General features: G+C 43.4%; 1 protein-coding gene across 3 annotated transcripts; it reads left to right on the top strand.

The window, feature by feature from the left end:
* Positions 1-9,564: 9,564 nt before the first annotated feature.
* S1PR3 (sphingosine-1-phosphate receptor 3) lies at positions 9,565-20,612 on the top strand. Of its 3 annotated transcripts, none has more exons than XM_065045776.1 (2): positions 9,565-9,909; positions 15,655-20,612. In XM_065045776.1, exon 2 carries the CDS (start codon positions 15,830-15,832, stop codon positions 16,973-16,975), a length of 1,146 nt encoding a protein of 381 aa, XP_064901848.1. In that variant the 5' UTR covers positions 9,565-9,909; positions 15,655-15,829; the 3' UTR covers positions 16,976-20,612. The 3 variants fall into 3 exon arrangements, with proteins under 3 accessions (XP_064901848.1, XP_064901847.1, XP_064901849.1); XM_065045775.1 differs by lacking the exon at positions 9,565-9,909 and adding an exon at positions 9,965-10,183; XM_065045777.1 differs by lacking the exon at positions 9,565-9,909 and adding an exon at positions 10,326-10,444.
* Positions 20,613-20,770: the final 158 nt, after the last annotated feature.

Here is a 20,770-nt window from a genome sequence, read left to right as displayed (position 1 = left end):
GCTTTCTCCTGCGGCCATGTCCCACGGCCACTGTGAAATAGGCAAAATGGCTTATGAGGAAATGTGTGTTTTCTAGAATATCCTGGTCTTCCCAAGCAGATTTTAGCAGGAGTGTAGGTAACCTTAATCCAGGCTGCCTGCACTTGCAGGTTTGCTTCAATGCTTTGCAGACATGGAAAAACTTAACAGTGTCTTTCTTGCCAACTCACTGTTACCTGGACAGCTTAGGTCTAGCCAAGGTGCTGTTAAGGGAATAGGTGTTAGGTATCCACAACTGAGTTCCAGATGTCCTGCTATGAATTTCCCTCTCAGCTCCTGACATATCTCGTCAGCAGTGACTTGTCCCAGCTGGTGGTAACCAAGAAGTAACTGGCCATGCAGTCCCTGCACACTGCTGGTGAGCCTCGAAACACAAGCTGGATTGCATTTTCCAGAATCTGCTTTGAAAGAATATGGAGACAATTAGAGGGAACTGAATTAGTGTGAAGGTCGCTCGTTAATTGAATAAACTTGATGTGGGACAGAAACACTTTGTTTTAAAGCACGGCATATCGCAGAGTTCTGACTCACAGCTCCCCGTGGGCTCAGCAAAGGTGAATCACTGTCAGGGACCTGGAGGCACTAATCATTGCAGAGGCTCATCTTCAGCCCCATCTCCTGCTCTGCCCTGGCCATGCCCAGGGTGACCCCCATGACCAGCCTCTGCTCTGCCCCCTGCTCAGACCTGTGGGCGAGGGCCCAGCCACTTGGGGTGACTCCAGGGAGGGCAGCCCCTCTCCAGGCTCCAGGGTGTTAAAGATGTTACTAGCACAGCTTGACCACACCTGCCAGAACAGCTCTTGCCACCCTTTGCAAAGCAGACAGCGGGGCTGATGCTAAACTGACCCTAAGCCACGGCGCTCTGCAGCCCAGGGTACAATATGGCCACTGAGGGTTTAAAGCAACAAATCAAGCTTCAGACTGTCTTTATGGAAGAGGTAAGCACTCCCAGGAATATCATTGGTAAGACAACTCTGGGCAGCAATAACTTCAGCTTAATTCAGCAGGGCTACAGAAAGTCAGTGCCCCTAGTATTATGACAGTTAAATACTATCAGGCATCACAGTGAAACAAACCATTCTTCCAGCATTGCAAAAATATTATTGACATTGTATCAATACAAACTGAGCTTCTTGATTTGTGCTTCTTCGCTGTCCCAAAAGAGGTTTGTTTTCAGCAAGCCATGCCTGGAACCCAACCATTGCCGAATTCTTTTTCTTTCTGTTGTTGTTTGTTGATTTGTTTGTTTTGTGCTTGTCCCAGGCCTTCAAGACTCCCAATCTAAACAGCTGCATCCTTCCCTGATGCAAAGCAGAAATGCTTTAGTGCATAAAGCCTGCCATGGTACATGATGGTGAACGGCAGTCAGGAAAGCAGATATGCATTTTGCTTTAGTGGAAGAAAACTTTCTTGAACTGCACTTAAAATGCACTTAATTATGGGAGATCCAATTGTCTCTGAAATTGCCCCATTTACCCTGAAGACTTTTTACCATAAGTACCAGTGTCTTAGCAAACATTTTGTCAGCATTTTTTGAAAGCTTTCAAGTTGAAATCCAGAGGCTCAAGGTTGCTGCTTTGGCTAAGTTCTTGGCCAGATCTCAGATGGAAAAAACTTCTTTTCCACTGTCTAAAATTCTTGCAAAAAACAATAGGCAAAACCCATCTCCTGCTACTTCAAAATGACACTTTGTTACTCTGCTGTTCTGATTACTGGAGTTATTTAAAAAGTTTGAATGTGCTAGTTCTGTATTCTGTGGATGTGCCATTTTCATTTGCAAATGTAATTCCTACTTGACCCAAGAGCCTTGCCTGGCGATGAAACTATTCATGTATGTGTCTCCATCTTCATTGGATAATATCTACTTAGCCTCTGCCTTATCGTGTTGCCTAATCATTAAAATATGGGGTTTTTTTTACTGTACAATCCATTAAAAAACCTCAAATTTCTTTTAATTTTTAATCACACAACAGTCCTTGCCTACTTTCAATGGAGTCAAACCAGATCACCTACATTTTCAGTTGTTTTTCCTCTTTAAACAAAAGAATCCTTACTTTTTACTACATTTGCTGAAAGTTCAGGTTTTCCATTCTTTCAGCTGTTTCTATTGGTTTCCACAGGAAAAAAAAATATGACCCTGTGTAACCATACATACATACTAAGAGACAGACAAAGCGAGGCAGTCTGCTCCAAAGTCTGCAGTCTGCATGTTTACATTTCCATCACATAATGCTGCATTTAAGGGAGGTGTAGCACCCCTCCAGGGATGGTGTTCATGTTGCTATGCCCACGGATTTGGCCGTGGGCATGATGCCTCAGCTGTGTTCAGCCCACCTTTTGGGACAGGGCAGAGATGTCTATGGCCAGGCTGAGGTCCTGTGGAGGCAGCCCTGGGAGCAGGAGCTCTGCAGGAGCTGTGGGCGACAGGTGATGCTGCGGTGGTAGCTGCCCAGGTCACCCCAGGAGTCTCCCACCAGCACCCTGAGGCTCAGTGCTTATGGGGGGACCACAGCTACTGGGGAAGGGTGGGAGCAATGTGCAGAAAAAAAAAGGAGGGACAAGCCTTTCAGAGAGTGTTGTAGGCATATGGTCTTTGTGTCTGGAGTGCTGAGCCACAGGGTGCAGCTGGGGAAACCCAAGGACCTGTTTCACCAAACTCATTTCCCCTTCTCCTTTCTCTGCATTTCACTTTTTACATCATGTCTGTCTTGAAGTGCTGTGATAACTACCTTTTAACATGTGAAATCTGCACATTGCTATACATTGAGCTGAGTCTGTCTTAACATCGCACTAACGATAAGTATCTGGCCATGAAACTGGTGAAGGGTCTGGAGCACAAGTCTTACAAGGAACAGCTGAGGGAACCAGGACTGTTTAGCCTGGAGAAAAGGAGGTGGAGGGGAGACCTTATTTGCTGTCTACAGCTACCTGACAGGAGGTTGTAGCACAGAGGGTGTTGGCCTCCTGTCCCAAGTAACAGGTGATAGGACAAGAGGAAATGGCCTCAAGTTGCACCAGGGAAGGTTCAGATTGGATATTAGGTAAAATTTCTTCACAAAAAGGGTTGTGAAACACTGGAACAGGCTTTGAGTGGTTGAGTCACCATCCCTGCAGGCATTTAAAATATGCATAGATGAGGTTCTTAGGGACATGGTGGACTTAGTGTTAGGTTAATGGTTGGACTCTATGATCTTGAGGGTCTTTTGCAGCTAAAATGACTCTATGCTCCTAGCATCTGCCCTGTTATCCCTAGAGGAAGGTGTCACTGTCAGACACAGAGTTCAGCTTACTTCAGCATGTGATGCCAGTAGTTAATATACAGCTGCAGCTGAAATATGTCCTATGGGCATATATTGTATTTATACATGATATGTAGGACTGCATATCTCAAAAATGACATTACAGTTGTAGAAAAGGAAATGAAGAAAAAAGGATGTCCAAAGCCATAGCCTTCATACAAGCTTGTATTCAGCTTGTAAATGTCAAATTCCTTCCATTTTCATCATCCCAAATAATGACATGAGGGAGCAGAAACTAGACATGAACATGAGAGGTGTATGTGTTTTATTACTGTGTTTATTGATCATCTCTAAGACAAACTCCAAAATAGTGTACTAAAGCAATGTCACTATTTTCACAGAATCACAGAATCGACTGGGTTGGAAAAGACCTCAGAGATCATCGAGTCCAACCCTTGGTCCAACTCTAGTCCGTTTACTAGATCAAGGCACTAAGTGCCATGTCCAATCTCAGTTTAAAAACCTCCAGGGACGGTGAGTCCACTACCTCCCTGGGCAGGCCATTCCAATGCCTGATCACTCTCTCTGTAAAGAATTTCTTTCTAATATCCAGCCTAAATTTCCCCTGGTAGAGTTTAAGCCCATGCCCCCTTGTCCTATTGCTAACTGCCTGGGAGAAGAGACCAATCCCCACCTGGCTATAACTTCCCTTCAGGTAGTTATAGAGAGTGATGAGGTCACCTCTAAGCCTCCCCTTCTCCAGACTAAACAACCCCAGCTCCCTCAGCCTCTCCCCATAGGTCTTATGTTCAAGTCCCTTCACCAGTCATGATGCTCTTCTCTGGACCCGCTCCAAGGTGCTTTGAATCAGAACATTATTTTCCAGAGATACCAAATTTAAATGTATTAATTCAAATACATCGTGAGGTGCCATGATTCAAACAACATTGACAAAATGATAGAAATGTTGAAGTAACAGGATTTGCAAGATCTTGGTCATTCCTGTGGTGGATTTATAGAGTTAGTGTGTCAGCTTTACAAATAAACAAAGTCATAAGAATTCAGCAAATACATAGCCATGGTAAGTGCATGAAGATGTGAAAAAAGTAATAATTTTTCAAGTTTCCTAAATCTTCTCTGATTATACTTAACAGTAATTGAGACATGCATCCTTTAATGTAGCAATCAAATGTATTTTGATCTCTGCAGATTATGGTTCAACAGCATTCAAAATAAATGTTATCTTTATTTTGTTTTTATTTGCTTTTATATTAAATCAAAGTATTAATTACTTTTTAAACTTTAAATCATTTCTAAGTTAAACAATATTGCATTTAATATGTTCAATATATATTAAAATTGAGTTAGAGGCACAAAAACGTGTTACAAGCAAAAATGCATTGCAGCACTTCATCATCTAGACATAATAATGCATAATACATCTTGTTAATGTAAAAAAGATAGCTCAGCAGCAACAGAAAAGTAGAGAGCTAAAAATGTTATAACATATTCAGATAAATATCATGCTCTTTTGAATTGTAATTTGAAAATTGCCCTGCTGATGTTTTGTTTACATATCAAGACAGTAAAAAATAAAGGAATGATTTTCCAAATGATGGAGCATTCCTTCAGGAACTCCAGGAAAGTGAATGAATGACAGACCTTTAAAGCACTGGATGAATGTCAGTAGGAAGAAATTATAACTAAGGCATTAATAAAACATTGCATGAATTATTTGTTAAGCTCAATAGACAAAAATTACCAAACTTTTATCATGTCCTAAACAGTTAACAGAAAAAGGAGGTTCTTCAAGGACTTACTTGTAACCACTATAATACATGAGAAGGGTAATATTAATCTTAAAACATAATCTGTTTTGTCTGTACAGAAACTACAGTATCTTTCATCTGAGGGTAACTTCAGCTTTTATTGCATATTTATATATTATATCTAACATCTGTAAATAGAAACAACTTTTAACCACTTTTTTAACTTTGAAGTATGTGTTGAAAAAACATTTATATCAATGGTATCCATCTTCCTCTGTATTCATTGGGTCAAATGCCACACATGGAAGTAAAAAAACCTTTTTTAATCAGTTATTCTTCATATCTTATATGTGACATAAAATCAAAGTCAGGGGCTGTCACAGTGTGCTGTGGGGTCCAGGGCCATTCAGACAACTTCACTGAGTCATTTTCAAGCACATTGCTTTAGCTGAGCCACTTCTCCCTGAGTCACTCTGCTGACTCTACCATATCCAGAGTAAATCCCCTAAACTTCTCTTTTTTTCAGTACCTGCAGAAGTGGCCAATGGTCATACTGTCACCTGTGCCACAGCTCGTTCTCTTAGCCAAGATCATGCCTCCTTGTAACACCAGAGAAAACACCTCGGACAGGATTCGGCCCATGCTATCCCTGGAGCTGAAAGTGCACAGGACACCTACTGCTCCTGCTTGCACCCCCCAGCCTTTGCAACTACCCTGCCTTCTCATGGAATTTGACAGTCACTGTCGGGCCTTCACTCCATGAGGTTTGTTCAACCACTTTTTCTCTCTAGCAGCAATGTGTTCCACAATTCAATGGTACACTGACAGCAACTTGTTTCCTTTTGTTTTAAACTGTCTTGGTTCATCGTATTTTTTTCCTTTCCTCAGATCATTGATTAGACCTAGACAATTTACATTTTCCCAGCAGAGATGACTTTTATAACCATTCCATTGACTTTTGCACCTTTTTGTGTTTCATTGTGTTTATGAGCATATGAAACAACCAGAGGCACCCATGACACTCAAGGTGCAGTGCACACAGAAGAGCTTAACCTTGTCCATTTTGTTCTTCATTGCTTTCTTAATTATTCTTAGCATTTAGTTTGCCTCTGACGGTTAATGAATGTAAGGTGTTTTTGAAGAACTATCCAGAAAGACATCTCTTTCCAGTGATAATGCTCCATGTACATTTGTGCATGTAGCACTAGAGTTGCTTTTCCTATGTTTCATTTAGCAGCATGGAAATGAACACACTGTATTATCGGCAGGTCACTCAGGACATTCAGCATCTTCTTATCCTCAGTTTTAGTTTAACTGTCAAGTAACCCCAGTAACATCAGCAAATGCTGCTTTCCCATTTTTCATCCTGTTTCCCCACTCACTCATGAACTTCCAGGGCAGAATGGACTCCTCATCCCCACAAAATTCAGCTATTAACTTCCTGTTGCTATGAAAATAGATCATTGCTTCTAGCATTTACCTTCCATCTCTTACTTGGTTATTAATCTTTTTACCCTACAAAAATGCAATTTCTTTTAAGAGTACTACAACAAGTTCAAGAGCTTCGTGGCAAGCTGAGCACAATACACAAATCTCACAGGCTACTGTGTGATATTCAGAAATGAAGCAGTGGGTTGTAACAGCTATTGATGAACAGGTTGAGCTCCCCAAAGGTTATTGTCAACAGCTGCTTTGGCCTGAGATGCCACCTCAGGCAAATCCCCGGCAGCCTCTGTGCAGGGTTGTGATCAATGGTGCAAAGTCTGTTTGGAGGTCTGTAGCTAGTAGGGTTCCCCAGGGGTCAGTATTAGGTCCTGTCTTGTTCAGCCTGTTCATCAATGACCTGGATCCTGGATGAAAAGACTGAGTGCACCCTCAGCAAGTTTGCTGATGATACCAAACTAGGAGGAAGGGTTGACACACCAGAAGGGTGTGCTGCCATTCAGTGAGACCTGGACAGGCTGGAGGGCTGGGCAGAGAAGAACCTGATGAAATTCCACAAGGGCAAATGAAGAGTCCTGCACCTAGGGAAGAATAACCCCAGGGCACCAGTATAGGTTAGGAGCGGACCTGCTGGCAAGCAGCATTGCAGAGAAGGACCTGGGACTTCTGGTTGACAAGAGGCTGACCATGAGTCAACAATGTGGCCAAAAGAGCCAGTGGTAGCCTGGGGTGCATTAAGAAGAGTGTGACCAGCAGGTCGAGGGAGGTTGTCATCCCACTCTACTCTGCCCTGGTGAGGCTGCACCTGGAGAACTGTGTCCAGTTCTGAGCTCTCCAGTTTAAGAAGGACAAGGAATTACTGAAGAGAGTCCAGCGGTAGGTTACAAAGATGATTAGGGGTCTGAAGAACCTTTCTTCTGAGGAAAGACTGAGGGACCTAGGTCTGTTCAGTCTGGAGAAGAGAAGTATTAGAGGGGATCTTATTTATGCTTAAAAATGTCCCAAGGGTGGGTGTCAAGAGGATGGGACCAGACTCCTTTCAGTGGTGCCCAACAATAGGATGAGGAGCAATGGGCACAGACTGAAGCATAGGAGGTTCTATCTGAATATGAGGAAAAACTTCTTTACTTTGAGGGTACCAGGGCACTGGAACAGGCTGCCCACAAAGGTTGTGGAGTCTCCTCCTCTGGAGAAATTCAAAACCCACCTGCATGCATTCCTGTGCTACCTTCTGTAGGTGAACCTGCTTTAGCAGCTGGGTTGGACTAGATGATCTCCAGAGGTCCTTTCCAACCCAAATAATTCTGTGATTCTGTGAATGCTCTACTGCACATTGCTCCTGGGTGGCTTCTTGAATGCTCTACTGCACATTGCTCCTGGGTGGCTTCTCAGCACGCACTGCAGTGTCCTGCCATTTGCCTCAGCAACCACTTCCACCACAGGGACAAAGAGGCAACCACAAGAAAGCACTGACCATTGATGAGATGGACACCCCTCTGGCACAGCCGCAGCTGAAGTCTCTTTCCCATGTTGGAGAGGAGACCTGGGGCATGAAATCCCCATGCTCATTGCGGGGACTGCATTGCTCAAGATGCTTTGCAGCAGCAGAAGGGTTTTCATACACCACCACAACAGACACCACCATCAAAGGTCTCAATCAGAGATAACATCTGATCTGCACCGTTAGTACACCGTTTCCTATGCATACCCCCTGTAGAGGAGAGTAATGTCTTTGTAAGATAGTGGGGCCTTGCTGTGGACTGCTCCTACAGTGTGGTGGCAAGCCCAACTGAGGAAGGCAAATCAAATCGATCACAGGCAGCAAGGCACAGTTTGCCACCTGGCACCATTGCCAAAAAATCTTTCTGGTGGTGGTATCTTGTCCCTTCATTTACTATAGTCTGATCAGAATGACTATTTCTTGCAGTTCCCCTCTTCAAGTAGCCGAAACATAGAAAAGAAAAGACAAGGATATAGGCAAAAGAACAAGGCATAATAACAGAGCACAGAACAAGGCCAGAGGCTGCTTACTAAACATCTGCTCTGCAAGAACTGGGCCTTGACAACAAGTGTCAACCGGCTGACTGGAGGACTACAGAGCTTCCAGGGGTGTTTTGTAAGGAAACTGTTGTACAAGGCTTTCCTGTGCAGTGGGAGAGCACAGATTCACTGATCTGGGCTTCCCTTTGCCAAGAGGCAGTGTGTGCTTTTATGTGGTGTGGAATTTTTCTACTGTTCTTCCTTTCCACAGAAAAGAGCAGCTTTCACACAGCACACCTGATGGGAGGATAAGAAGATAAGGCCAGGACCACCACGCATTGCACTGTAGCTCCATCCATAGCTAACTGGGGCCATATCCATGGGGTCTATCAGCTTCAAAATTATTTTACCAGCATTTTGCCCTGTGTAGTAATTTCCTACCAAGGTCCTAAACCAGAAGATTTTCATTACTCATCTTCAGTAGATAAAAAGCAATCACAGAAACAAATCACTTGTTCTGCTAGATTGGCTTGAATTTATGGCTATAAAAAGCCTAGTTCTGCTTTCTTTCAGGACTTTTCTTCCCTACCAAGTAGCAGTGCAGGCAAGCCTGTGGCATGAGTCCCAGTGTGACGATGCCCAGCTCCAGACAGGAGGCTCCCAAGAAAAACACTGAAAACACTGATTGCAGCAAGACAACTAGGCAACCCTACATGCCTGCCTGTGCTTAGCAAGGCTGTTGTAGTGTTCCTGTTTGCCAGCTCATTGTATCCATTTCTGTCAGAAAGCTTTCATGTACCCACAGGCATCTTACAAGTACTTTTAAATTAGATGGTTGTAGGATCCAGGCTTCGACTTCTTTTCCAGCGTGCTTCTCCCATCATTGAGGCAATCTGCATGCCTACCACTATCCCCGAGTTGCTATTATTCAGTCAATAGCTCCATCAAAGGTACCTTACCAAGAACACGCTTTAATTGGCAGGTCAGAGTCAAACCAGTGTATTTTTGCTCAGAATTTCTAAATGCTTCAGCTTGCTTCACTCCTCTCAAGCTCTCTGAAGATCAAAATATTAGACACAGTAAAGCAGAGGGGCAGATGCAGAAGAGGTAAACCTCACTCAAGCATGCTCATAGCTCGAGCTGAGTAAGGACTACCCAGAATGTCCTCCCTCCCCCTCGCATTTTTATGGACGTTACAAATAACCCGGCGGCGGGCTCCGCCGTCTCACATTTGGCTGCCCATAACGCTTGGTGCTTCCCCCGCAGCCGTGCCCTGACGGCAGCAGGCAGCCCCGACGGAGAACCCACTCGGGCACGAGTGGGTGTCGAGGAGCGAGGGGCGGGGTGAAGCGGGGCGGGACGGGGGCAGACAACGGCCGCCGGAGTGGGGAGCAAAGCCTGAGCGGGGACGACGGCGGCGTGGGAGCAGCGTGCAGGAGGCAGGAGCCGGGGCGGCGGACGCGGGGCGAGAGGGGGGCAGAGAAAACCCCGGAGGGGCGGGAGGCGGGGGTACCCGGGCGGGGCGGCTCGGGCAGCGGCGCGGAGCCGCGGGGAGCGGCGGCGGGGCAGGGCCGGGTCCATCCCAGCCCCGCCCGGCCTGGCCCGGCCCGGCCCGCCCCAGCGCAGCCGCGGGGGCCGAGCGGCGCCGTGAAGCCGGCAAGATCGGATGCGGCGGCCGCAGAGCGCCGGGGGGACGCGGCGGAGACGCAGCAGGTACTTCTCCTCTTCTCCGGGACAGCCTTGCCCGCACCCTGCCTGCACCCCTTGCTCCTTTCCGCGCTGCCGGGGCGGCGGGCTGCGCCACCCCCACCCGCTCGCCCGTCGTCGCGGCCGCGCTGTCCCCGTTCGGCGAGCGGTGGGTGTGCCAGGTGTCCCCGGGCGGCTGGTCTGGGCGAGCGGCACCGCTCCGCCTGCCTTGCCGGTTGTCGTGGGAGCGGGAGAGCCACTGTGCTGGCCGGTCCTTCGGAATGTTAGGTAAAGGCGTAGTGGCAGGCAGGGAGCGGGGGCAGGTTGAGTGGAGCCCGAGACTCGAATAGTCTTTCCGTGCGGGACTTAGACACCGCGGACACGTCGGAGATATTCTTGAGTAGTTTAGTCACCCCAAAAAGTTCATGTCGCTGCAGTAGTGCAAATTTGTGAACGGAATACAGGAGTTTTGAGTGGAGTTGAGGAATAGGTCGGGAGCGCTAGGAACCCGTGAGGGGGAAGAAGTAAATGTTCCTTCCTTTAACGTGCAAGAATTAAACCAGCCGCAGGCTCCTGCATGAGTTACGCGTGTGTGCTGCTCAGAATTACAAAATACAAACTGATGTCTAAAATCCAGAAGCCAAGAAAAATAACGATTTGTTACAGGCTTTTCTGAGGCTGTAAGCTGCCAGCACATTCACCTCTAAAAAAATATTTTAAGGTTTATTTGAGTTGTCCAAGACATTGTTCTGCAGCAGATGTTTGTTGTCTAAACTTCATTTGCAACAAGCACAGCTTAATTTCAGAGTGGAAATGTGTATTCAAATGTGCTCCTGTTCTCAAAAGCCTTTTCTGTTCTTAAATTTGACACTACCAGGGTGTGTCTGATAAATGACACATGTTTACTTTTCTTTTGGAAAGGATTTCAAAATAAATAATATATACAAAAGTTTGGCTTCAGATGTACATTTTTGGCTTTCTCTTTGCCTGTCTTAAAATTGTCATTGGTGTCCAAAGAATATGACTGTGTGTGGAAGAGAAGGGAGAACTGCAATGTGTGGAGTGGGGGTGGTGGTAAAGGGGGGTCCAGTCTTTTTGGCTATGCCTGTTTGTGAATATTTGAAAGGCAGGAAAATACAATTCCAGCTGAATTACAGTGACTGTACTGAACGCGTGGCATCATATGTTCTTGTGTAGGCAAAAGTAGGTAGTGGAAAGTCCTGTTCTCGCTTGTGCTTTATTTTCAGTTGTTACTTTGACTTCAGGATATAATGAAAATTGAGTACAGTTTGTTTTGAGTTCTGTTTTGAAAACAGAAATTTCTTATTCTTCCAGCTGTAAAGTACCCAGTGACTTGTGAGATGGTAAAAGCTTTCAGCTCCCCATGGGACTCTTACCAGAGCGCCTGCTGGGAGCAGAGAGTGGAGATGTACTGGGGATGGTTGCTGGATGGCTTTGGCATCTTCATTGTGACCAGTTCCATGTTGTTTCCTGGCACTGGGAATTACACATTCCCAGAGGAATTTTGCATGAAATTTGCAGGAAAATTGCAGGTTGGCTCGAACTGCCTTACCCAGCACATTATCTGTGGGGAGCTGGTAAAAGGTGCAGCCCTGAGTGGTGGGGCTGGAGATCGCAATGAGGGTGTGCCTTGCCACATAGCAGATCCAGGGGTCTGGCCTACCACCCTTTTCATGGCACGTGTGACACAGGGACCATTTAGACCCTGGTAGACCCTGGGGATGTAAGGGAGGACCTCTGCTCCAACTTGGAAGGGTGCTCTACCCTACTAGGTTCCATGACATCTGCAGCAGACCACACTGACTGCTGTGTAAACCCCAAAGCATAGCAGTGGGCAGGGAGATCACCCAGGAGCAGCAAATAATGGTGTTTGCTGCTGACCCCAACTGCTCCCTCCGTCCTTGGAGCAGGGAGGGCAAAGGTCAGCTGAATAGCTGAAGGAGGTGACTGAATTGTCTTCCACATGACTGTGGTTCTTGACATTGTACCACTGCTTTTATCTGAGTAATTTAGGAAATGCTATTTTGGCTGTCACTGGATTGCTTCTGTACTGCTGATAGGTTTATCTTTCTAGTGGTACCTGGTGATGCAGCGATAGGGATCCTCCCGTTTGCTTTAGAGGAAATAAAAGTAATTTCCAGTGGTATCAAGATCTTGGGGTACAGAGGTACCTAACAAAGGCAACGCTCAACACATAACATACCACAGACAGGCTATTTGGGTCCTTTTTTTTACTATTTTGAGCTCAAGGTCTGTAATTTGCACCTAGTGGGTAATCCTCTGTATGTGACTGGAACAAAGATATTTTGAGGAGTGAGTTGTAGAGCAGGCAGTAGAGCAATGAGACAGATACCCTGGACCTGGCTGCTGCTTTCTTGATATTATAATATACAACCAACTTTGATTTTTATAACTATTAAAAAATGAATGTGCTTTTTGAGTTATTGGCTACAAAGCAGGAGGAAAACAAAATAAGTAGTATGGCTGAAAGATATTACCTGGAAATGTTGCTGCCAGAAGAGAAGTATTATTTATATTAACTTTCAAGCGGTTTGTGACTGATACTCATTGCCTGACAGTCTTGGCAAATAATAATGTTACAGCTCCCATTGCCTTGCCACTAGTTTGTCACACGCAAAGATTTACTTTTATGATACTAAGTTTGCTGTAATAATCTCAATAGAAGAAGTAATTACAAACAGTGGAAGAGACCCTGTATGATTTCTGCTGATTGAGTGCATTTTCTGTGCCTTCAGCCAGGGGAACTGGTGTAGCACCATTGCCTTTAGTAGAGTCATCACAGTTTACAGCTGCTGAGTTGTGGCTAATGAAGTCCAAAGTCTGGCATACAGTTTTCTTCAGAAGAATAAATGTATTTGTCCTTTCGCAGACTAGTATGATAACTCTGTTTGGAAAAGACTTACAGAAGCATGTATTTTGTTGCATGTGATCCTCTTAAATGATATTAATATGATTCTCTCAGGCAGCCACCAGCCAGTCTGGTGAGCATTGCTAGTTGAGCTATTGTTAATAAGTACTTTTCTAGTCAAATGTAATTGTTTATTTTACAGTGGAAAGCACTTGCAATTCATACGGACACAGTGGCATTTGTTATAAGCCAATACAATGAAAGACTGTGATAGTGTCTGTGATAACAGTGTGCAGATTGTAACTGAATTACAATTAAATTGAACCTTAGCTGAGGTGAAGTTGTTCTGTTGAAGGGCTTCACTGTTAAAATGCTTCAGAAAAGAGGTCAACAACTCGAGAGCCCAATTCTGCTCCTGGGAGATGAATGAGATGCTTGCTGTCATCTTCAGAGTAGAAAAGACTGAAGTCATCAAGCAACAACTGTGTTTCTTGGATAATATGTCACTCCCAGTGGGTCTCTTCACCAAAATAGTTTGGACCTAAAAACTACAATGGGGAAATAATAATAATAGGTAAATAGCAAATTATTTTATCAGAAAAATAATTTTAAAACATCTTGAATGTACTAAAGAATTCAAGACAATCCACTGTAGGCTTTTGTCAGATAACTTCTTTCCTGAAGGATGGAATCCAGGAAAAGGGAGGGTGGGAAAATAGGGCGTGGGTCATCCTTTAAATCATCCTTTAAATTCATCGGGGATGTGGTTTGCTCTTTCTGTCTTCCAGAATGCTGGAACAGCAGTGGCTCACATGTTTTCCTGATTTTAAGAAAACTGTATATAGAATCACAGAATGGTTTGGGTTGGAAGGCACCTTAAAGATTTAGTTCCACCTGCCCTGCTATGGGAAGGGATACCTTCCACTAGTCCAGGTTGCTCAGAGCCCCATCCATCCTGGGCTTTAACATTAACAGGGACGGGGCATCACAACTTTCCTGCATAACATGTTCCAGTGTCTCACGACTCTCACAGTAAATAATTTCTTCCCTATATCTAATCTAAATCTACCCTTTTTCAATTTCAAGACATTATGCCTTGTCCTACCACTGCAGCCCCTGATAAAGAATCCCTCCCCATCTTTTCTATAGGCCCCCTTTATGGACTGAAAGGCTGCTGTTTTCCAGTGAAAGTACAGGCGCTTCTATGTTAAACCTAAGCCCACTCTGTTACCCAGAGTAAATCAGGTATTTCTTGGGATGTACAGGCTGCAGGTTGAAAACTATGGTGTGTTGGTCTCTAGCAGAGGTTGAGATCTCAATTTCTTCCCTTGATACCCATCTTATAAATGTGTCTTTCATGTGTTTCTTACCCTTCCCAGAAAAAAAAAAAAAAAAAAAAAAAAATCTTAACAAATTTGGTTGAGATTGAACCAGTTCTCTCCTCATCCTGTTTTGGTTACCAAGCTGAAAAACTATCTATCTGTTCGTCCTCAATATATATGTTTGGGGCATGAGCACTGATTCTCATTGGAGTATGCAGCAGCTAAATTGTAACATTTCTGGTAAAACAGTAAGTGCTTGTGACATCTTCTGATATTTTTACGAAGCTGTGGAGATCTCTTCCAATACTTATGTATGCCAATGAAAAAAGATAGCTAGGAGGATCTCTGTGAAAATGCAACCTATCAAAGTCCGTGGGAAAACACTGGAGTAATCTAAGTCATAACTTAAAGACAAAACAGAAGTAAATTGAGAAGGACAATTAAAGTGGGTATAACTATTTTTTTCTCAAAAAAAACCAGAACACGTTAAGTATATGTCTTGTATACACATGCAAAGGAAAAAAAATAAGTGAAGTGAGCCATAAAAAGAAGTAGTACTTACAAAGATATGACTTGCTATGTTTATTTTTCTAAAAGGTAGCAGAAATCCAACTAATTTGAATGGGGATTAGTATTGGTTTTATGATGTCTGGCTTTCAGAGCACCTCCTTAATTGTATTAATAAATTACATTAATTGTGTAAATTGTATTAATTGTAATAAATGGTGTCATTTTATACCATTAAGGCATATTTTAGGCATTGGCAACATACAAACCGGCATCAATATCTGACACCAACTTTCTCAGGCTCTTTGGTGCCTTAGGTCTGCATAGGGAACAAGCGTTGAAAGCAGTGAGTTTTGCCCTGCATCTCAAGCAGCGATGATTGTGTAGTGTTTTGGTAGCACCGTGTACACATAGGTCTTTTTTGAGGAATGAGCTGGTTGCTGTGAACACTGGGGCTGTCTGAGTCCATTTGCTGATCCTTCTCACTGCTCCTCTGCATTTTTGGGGTTTTTTTAGCATGGAAGTTTTGTAGGGGAAAACACCTATAAGCACATTGCCCTCATATTTCCCTGGCAGAGCTGCATCTGTGCAGAGCATGACCAAGGGCTTACCCACAACTACCTTTATAAGGACGCAGCAATGCTAGACCTTGATGCCTCATCATAGCCAGTGTCCCTCTTGGCTTCTGAGTGTTTTTTGTGGCTTGAGCACCCGCAGGGGCCATGGGTGACGTGGGAAGACAGTGAGATTTACATTGCATTTATTATTTTTATTTTCAGAGCCTGGTTTGCGAGCCATTCTCCCGAATTAATATGCGAGGCTTGCTGCAGCTGGGGATACCCACCGCCCGCCCAGAGTGCTTGGAGGAACGTGGCGTGATCTCCCTCTTGTGGAATATTATCGGAACTAAATTCTTGTGATCCTAAAGAAGGCAAGTCCGGCACTGGCAACCAAATGATGGCAGCAGTTACCGTGGCACCTGATGCTCTTGTCAGCCCTCAAGGAAATGAAGAGATGGACTCTCTGATCGTACTGCATTATAATTACACAGGAAAGCTTATTTTAAGGGAAAAGGCAACTGATAGCATAGACCTGTCCACTATTGCATTTCTGATCCTATGTAGTTTCATAGTCCTGGAAAACTTGATGGTGTTGATTGCCATATGGAAAAACAATAAATTTCACAATCGCATGTACTTTTTTATCGGCAATCTAGCTCTCTGTGATCTTTTAGCTGGGATTGTTTACAAAGTAAACATTCTTATGTCTGGGAAGAAAACACTGAGCTTGTCCTCCACAATCTGGTTCATCAGAGAAGGCAGCATGTTTGTTGCCCTGGGAGCCTCTACTTTCAGCTTACTAGCAATAGCTATTGAGCGGCATTTGACCATGATTAAAATGAGACCTTACGACGCAAATAAAAAATACAGAGTGTTCCTTCTCATTGGTACATGCTGGCTTATTTCAATTTCCTTGGGTGCCTTACCCATCCTCGGCTGGAACTGTATAAACAACTTACCAGATTGCTCAACAATTTTGCCACTGTACTCCAAGAAGTATGTTGTGTTCTGCATTAGTATCTTCATAGCCATTTTGGTTGCCATTGTCATCCTTTATGCCCGTATCTACATCCTGGTAAAGTCCAGCAGTCGTAATGTCACTAACCACAATAACTCGGAGCGGTCCATGGCACTCCTTAGGACTGTTGTGATCGTCGTTAGTGTCTTCATTGCCTGTTGGTCTCCACTGTTCATCCTGTTCCTCATCGACGTGGCCTGCAAAGTCAAGGAGTGCTCTATCTTGTACAAAGCCAACTGGTTTATTGCTCTGGCGGTCATAAATTCTGCAATGAACCCCATCATCTACACTCTGGCTAGTAAGGAAATGCGCCGGGCTTTCTTTCGCCTTGTTTGTGGCTGCCTGGTGAAATCTAAAGTGGCCAGATCTTTGCCTATTCAGCCCACACCAGATCATAGTCGAAGTAAATCCAGCAGCAGCAATACCCAGAAGCCAAAGGAAGACTTCCCACAGGTTAATGTACCTTCCTGTATCGCTGAGAAAAATGAATCTTCATTTCACAATGGAAACTTCTGTAAGTAAAGGACTAGTCGAGACAAGTACCTTTCAGTGACTTTTAGATTTAAACTACAAGTGTAGTTAAGTGTTCATGCACTTAAGTCACAGAGGAAAACACTAACCACTTATTTAACTTTGAGGACATACTTGTCACCAATCATTTGCTTTGGGTGTTAATTCAGTAACACACCTTATTCAGAAAACACCCTTCATGCTACCCAGAAGCTAGTACAGAGTCCATGCACATCTAATAACATTGTGCACCACAATGGCATTGTATGATGAGGCTGCACTTGGCACTGCCTGATCTTGCAAGACATCAATAAAATCTGTTGACAAACTTCAGCATTCACTATACACTGATGATGGTTAGAAAATGAGCCTGCTTATTGCCGACTGGGAGAAAAGCTCATTACATATGTTGGTGGTTATAGTTCTCTATATGTATCTTGCTGTTATGTTAATGGCCTTATATGTATGTGGTATAAATAGCTGTATATGTGTACAATTCCTTATTAAAAAGTCATAGTTTGGTAAAAGTTTACAATATGCTAAACATTGTATTGCAGTATACAGTGTAAGGTGAGAAACTATACAAATAGATATGTTTCAATGGGGATATTTGGAAATATATGAAGTAGTAGCTTTTATAATAACTGACAAGAACTTTAAAATGTCATATCGATGCAGTATTTTTATATCTTCCACTGTTATTCAAACTTTTCATGTTTAGTGAGAGACAACATGATAGTCGTCACTGTGACATTGCACAACTTATTTTGAACAAGCAGTAGTAAATAACCATTGAGAGAGGCTATATATGTTTGCTATTTAAAGTAGTTAAAATGTGACCCAACAATACACATGTATCAAGTGTATGTACTGTTTCAACGCATATATTTTTACTTACTATTTCCAATATATTTAAAAATGTATGTCAAACTTATATAAACCTGTGTACATTGTGAATGCACTACCTAAGCTGAGATTTGTCAGTTCTGAAACAGAGATGTACCATTTCAGAAAACAATGAACCACAGACGGGTCCAGGTGGAGTTCTTCTTTTTCTCTCCAGGCACTAACACAGCATGGAATTTGTTAGAAATTCTCCCAGGGAAGAAGTCCAGCCAGTGGGACAAGATCCTATTTTGTGGCAGTGGGACCCTACACTCCTCCTGCCTCTGGGCACTTTCACAGATACAAGAGGGAAGATGCAGTACAACAGGTTCACACTGAAGGGTGTATCTCCATTTATACCTGACATTGCCTTGGATGTGGAATAAAAGCCTTTTTAGTTTGGAAGACCTTCCAACTTTCCTGGAGCCCCAGATTTACTCTTTCAAGAGGCTGTTCCAGAGAAAAAACCTGTATGAAAACAACTGTGTGGTCTACCACTGCCTTACCAGCCTCGGTACAGGATGGTGTTCAGCATCAGAGGGATTCCGAGACCTAGAGCAGTTAAGACTTCATAAACACTTGGTTTCAAATCCCCATGGGAGTGGCCCGTGGTACTTCCATCAGTAGTACTTTATGGCTGGAGGCTTCAGTGGAGGTTGACGGGAAATTATGAGATTAATTCCCTTTGTCTTTCAGTAAGAATGTAAGCATCTAACTTTATTGAGCTCTTTCAAAGTTTTATGTTCAATGTCACAAACCACATGCTGCCTTATGTACAATCAGAAGTAGTTCAGGCTTTTTTTAATACACAGCCTGAAAGGAGCTCATCCTTAGCTTTACTCCGGTCTTAATCATTTAAAGCAGCAACATTAGACTTCTGCCAAGTAGCTACAGTGTATAAGTTGTGTAATGTGTGTAGCAAAAGCCTTTAAAAAGTAGAGGTTTGCATTGTGATTATCTTTTACAAGTTATCAGTCTGCTCGTAAATGTTTTATGCTGTTAGAAAAGTGTAAGAACAAAGAAAAACTGTATTTTAATGAAATAACTGTGAAAGAGAGTAGTAAATACAAAGTAATTTCTACCAAAAATGTTGAAAAGCAGTGCACTTAGAGAAGAAGAGAAAGCAAAACTAAGCTAAGCATGATATAACTATATGAACTGCAGATACAGGCTGGGTCAACAGCTCTGTAGCTTTTTGAGAAATAGAACTGGTGACATTGCATTGCCATGGCTTGCTCAGGTTTTTAGATAATACAGTTCTGTTTGACTGTATTTTCAGTGTGGAAGTTCCTCCCTGAAGCTGTGTCTTTGAAAACTGCCAGTGAAAATATTTGTATACTTCTAAACGTTAGTTCATGAAGTGGTGGGATGTGGCAGCACTCCTTGCTATTGTAGAGCAAAAAGGCCTTCGCAACACAATGGTACGAGAAAACATTGTGACCGACCCCACACCAACTCTCATGTCAAGGATGTTACATGATTCTCACTATTTAGGTGAAAGAAAAATAATATTTTTAATAGGCAAAGTCCAAGAACATGCACAAAAAAGTGAGTTTTAACATCTGTATTCTAGCCTTAGGTATTATCAGGGTACAAGTAATGCAAGCAACTCCCCTGTTGGAGGCCATGTGACTGTGTGTCAGTACAAAACCTTTCACTCTACTTTGATTTCCTTCTCTTACTTTGGAGCTGTGGGGATATTTTGTTAGTTCACTACTGTGTGGGCCGACGCAGGCAGGTCGGAGGAACAACCAGAGAACACAGTTGCATTGCAAAGAGCAAATTTATTTTCAGGAATCTCAGAAACATCACTTGAACTCCTGGTCAGGGGTGACACAAGCAGAGATGCAGGTACTGCAGAATTCAGCCCTTGGTGCAGACCAATGAGCCTGCGTATTTTGGCCTGTATGTAGGGATTCACGCAGGCGCAGTTCATCACACTGCTCTGATCTTCGCCTGCAGAAATCTCAAGGATGTACGATAAGGTGCCTTTATTACTTTTTTCACAGGCCTGTTACCTAAAAACAGAGGGTTCCGCTTGTGATTTATATGTTTTTCTACACCACAGCTGCAGTCACTTGAGTGTATTTACAGTTCTCCTCACCATGCTTGCGCTATTCCCACACGGTCACCCTGCTGTACTTGAAGCAGGCTCCCAAGATTCATGCATTCACATGTGACGCTGATAATAAAATTTACAAAGTACTTATGACTGAATAGAAAAAGCCTGTGGTGGATACAGTCTTCTGTGGCTACATCCCACTGAGACATCTTAGGCAAAGCATGAATTCTAGAAGATTTCAGAGCAAAATTTTAAAGTAGAACAAGCTGAAGGCTTAGCAGCAATAGACCATAACCAGGAAGATGTCCTATCATTGAAGCTGGAAAAAGACGACGAATAGCTTTATTCACCTCAAAATATTAGAAAATTCCTTAAAATACAATTGAGAATCCAAGCTTTTTAACATCTAGGCTGATTTGAGCATATAAGAAACTGAATTATGTCTCCTTTTCCCAATTGGTTTTACATGGAGCAAAAGCTACAAAGGAGATTAACATTTATATTTCATGAATTGGAATATTTATTTTGGTTCTGGATTGCAGAAGAAATGCAAAGCGAATCACCTAAGGCAAAAAAAAAAAAGCTTTCACGAGATGCTTTCCTAGAGTCTTTTATTGCCAAGTCTTACAGAGTATTTTCAACTTATTAGGTACCATAAACATTTTGAAAACTTTTAATTAAATCTCAAGCATTTGAACCAAAGTTGTTGCGTGCCAGTCTTTTTTTCAGAGAATCGTAGAAAAGGTTTTGGCTTTCTTTGGAAAACACGCATTTGAACTCTGGGTGTCATGGCCGAGAGCGGTGCCTGTGGGCGCACTGCGCAACTGAAGGCAGTGGACTCTCCATCCGCTGCCCTGGAG

This window comes from Columba livia, chromosome Z, assembly GCF_036013475.1.
Source record: "Columba livia isolate bColLiv1 breed racing homer chromosome Z, bColLiv1.pat.W.v2, whole genome shotgun sequence".
Taxonomy (NCBI): Eukaryota; Metazoa; Chordata; class Aves; order Columbiformes; family Columbidae; genus Columba; species Columba livia.
Note: the sequence above shows the minus strand (reverse complement) of the source record. Positions and strands in the feature narration are given on the sequence as shown.